The sequence below is a fragment of the Nematolebias whitei genome, chromosome 22 (assembly GCF_014905685.2).
Source record: "Nematolebias whitei isolate Nwh7 chromosome 22, NemWhi1, whole genome shotgun sequence".
Classification (NCBI taxonomy): domain Eukaryota; kingdom Metazoa; phylum Chordata; class Actinopteri; order Cyprinodontiformes; family Rivulidae; genus Nematolebias; species Nematolebias whitei.
In genome coordinates, this window is record NC_056519.1 from 22,668,199 (window position 1) to 22,671,446 (window position 3,248).

The window sequence follows — 3,248 nt, forward strand, 5'->3', positions numbered from 1 at the left end:
ATGAACAGACAAGCAGGCTTCTTCTGTTGAACCAATCAGTGAGGAGCGTTCACCCCGCGGTGTGGTCAGAGGAGGAAGACGGGGGTGGTGTTTGCGGCGTGATAAGCCGTGCGTTGTTATGTAACAGACACGCAGCTGAAACTTCTGAGGAACTCTTGAGCTTTTTTGTCTTCTGGGGGTTTTGTTGTTGACTCAGAGAGGACCCGGCATCGCACACGGCTCGCTGACGCCGCTGACCCAGGTGGAAAACTGCAAACTTTCAGACTTGATTCCTTTTTACAGACTTTGGATAAAAGCCCAAAGTTTAGTTTCCGTCTGAATCATTTTTCAGATTTTCCTTGTGTTTCAAAGAGGAACCAAACACGTGTCCAGCGAGCGGCGTGCTGAACTTGATTCATCACATTTGCACCGTGGCTAAATTGGAACTGATCCAGAGACTTTAGGCTTCGGTTCTTACTGTATAACTGTGTTCCAGTTTCACAGACGTGTATTTGTGGTTTCCTCAGACCGAGTGACTTTCCTGCCAGGGACGTTCCAGAACGTGAACGTCTCGCAGAACGAGACGGTCCAGGCCGTGGTGTCCGGGATCCCTCCGGGGGTGGCCTTCGTCACGCTGCAGTTCCACACGCAGCACCGCAACGCCACGCTGTCCTACACGAGGGTGAGAGACTCCTCCAGTGACTCAAAGGGTTTCAACAGCTGTGATTTTTAGAGTAGCGTCAAGACGTGGACTGATCAGTCATCAGCAGGCGAACATCTCAGCAGCAGCATCACAAACTGAATTAGAGCATTTCATGTATGGACCAACCCGCACCCCGTACGTCACCTGAGGGAACCTGTTGGTCTAAGAAAGAGTTTGCCATGAAGCAAGAGCTAAAAATGTCTCCGTAAACAAAAGGACTCTGAAAGGTCACATTACAGGCAGTATAAACCACAACCAAACAGCCGAAGTAGCTTAAATGGTTTTAAGAGCTGTAAAAGGTCCCATGTGATCTGAAACATTATGAACACTCAATGTCTTACCTGTTGTAGATGGCTCGTTATTCTGCCTCGATTTGGAGAAAAATAATAAAAACAAATTTTAGCTTCAAAATGTCCATTTTGTTGTTTACATGGAATGTTGTGGTTAAATGCAAGCACAAGCAGCAGCAGTTAGCTGTAGCACTTCTGGTGCAGCCTGTGGCTCGTAAAGAGTCTTCAGGTGAGTTGATATTTATTTTTAGACTGGAGTCGTTTTGAGACGTCGGGCTCGGACTAGCAGTTAGCTCGTCGTTCCAGTTAGAAACAAACTATTTCTCCAATCTGAGGTCGTTCAAAGAGCTATCTGCAACAGGTAAGATACTGTTTCTTCATAACATTTGCACTGAACCCTCACTACTAACGCATTTTCTCAAATTGCTTCAATTGCAAAGTTTTTTTTTTTTCTTTTTCAAACTCAAGTTCAAGTTAATGTGAATACAAATATGTATATTTAATATAAAACATGGTTATTGACAATAAAACAAACAAACATAGACATGAATATCAGCTGTCCTGGTCTGAAAATAATGAATAGGAGTAAAAAATACCACAGAGCTGCTCTGTATTTGTAATAGGATCAGTATATGATTTATAAAGTTAGATCGACTAATAAACATTTCTGGGATGTTAAAAATTTTGTTGAAAAAAACACTTTTTCTTCCATTTTCAGTCTTTCAGAAAACGACCTGATTAAAAAGACGAATTCCCCAAATGAAGCTTTATTTTGAAGTATTTAAACATCCTGCTGAACAGAATTCCTCCTCGTCTCTTTTGTTTGCTATAACCAACACAACTTACGTGATGGGAATAAACCACGTGATGGGAATAAACCACGTGATGGGAATAAACCACGTGATGTAATATCACGTGAAGAATTTAAAGACGTTTAGTTTTTCGTGTTGCTGCCGGCGAACCTTTAATCTTTTAAAGTCTCCTCTGACTTCAGCTGTGGATTAATGCAGCGTTCACAAAGAATCAACTGTTCGTTTTTAAAGATGGTAGAATATCTAGAAAAAAACAAGTTAAATCAGCTCAACGAATGCGTTTAGTCACATCCTGAGTTCAGTGATGTTGGGGCGTCGCGTGACGCAGGAAAGCCGAAGACGTGACAGTGAAATTTTACAGCCGTGTTTCATGGAGTTTCACAGGCAGTCGGTTCTGCCACTGCGTTATGAACGAGGCTTTGTGAGCCGGGTCGTCTGACCCCCTGAGAGGAGGCTCGGTCAGCTGACGTGGAGTCCACGGGTCATGAGCTGCAGGCCCGGCGTCTCTGAGGGGGGAAACGTCTCGGAGGGAACGCTTTCTTTTACCGTTTGTCGTTTATTTTAAGAGCCTGGTTACTGCTGGCGACTGAAGGGATGTTGGAGCTGCACGTTGTGTTGTGAAGCTGCAGCGTTTCCTGTTGGAGGCAGTTACAGTAGATTACCTGCGGGTTAACAGATGCGCTCAGTCGAAGCCACTTTGAGCAACACTTAGCCAACATTCTGCACATGATCGTGTTGGAGAATGCGTTCATTGTCTGAGGGCTGTGCTGTAGGGTGCACGTGTCAGCAGCGCTGCTCATCAGCTGCAGATACTTCACTGTGTGAGACAACAGCTGTGCATCAGCCCTCCTGTTTGTGATTGCACGTAAAGTTTCCACAATCAGAGCTCCAACTCTGAGAGAGATGGCCTAAAATAACATTAAGCTCCGATGAAGAGCAGCACATATCCACACAGTGGCTCAGCATATTTCTTAACAAAAGGTCCAAATGCAGGAGCAGCGTCTTTATAAAGTTGTGTTTTCATGTCTTCACTGAACACTGAAATATTTGTCTGTAAAACTGTGGTTCCAAACACTAGTCTCTGAGGAACGCCGTCCTGCATGTTTGAGTTGTTTCCCTGCTCCAACACACATGATTCAGTGATTTGATTACTTCCTGAAGTTCTGCCAAAGCCTGTTAAGCACCCATTCATTAAAATCGAGTGTGCCGAAGCAGGGAAACAACTAAAACATGCAGTATGGCGTTCCTCAGGGACCAGGGTTGAGAACCACTGCTGTAAAAAAGAGCTGAAAACATGACTGTCTTTAGTGATAACGTCGCAACGTTTGATTTGTGTTTACAGTTTTAGTGATAATACGATGCTAACTGTGCTAGTGTTTCTATGACATTTTCAATTGTTACCACGCTAATGTAGCACATAGCTGATGTAGCAGATAGCTGATGTAGCAGATAGCTGATGTAGCA

The 3,248-nt window shown here is 44.0% G+C and overlaps 1 protein-coding gene across 1 annotated transcript in view; it reads left to right on the forward strand.

Annotated features, from left to right (window-relative positions):
- tm7sf3 (transmembrane 7 superfamily member 3) overlaps positions 1–3,248 on the forward strand; it is a 10,835-nt gene that overhangs the window by 1,241 nt on the left and 6,346 nt on the right. Inside the window, exon 2 of the mRNA XM_037696226.1 lies at positions 507–661. Within this exon, the coding sequence (XP_037552154.1) occupies positions 507–661 (155 nt within the window). The remainder of the gene's footprint in view (positions 1–506; positions 662–3,248) is intronic.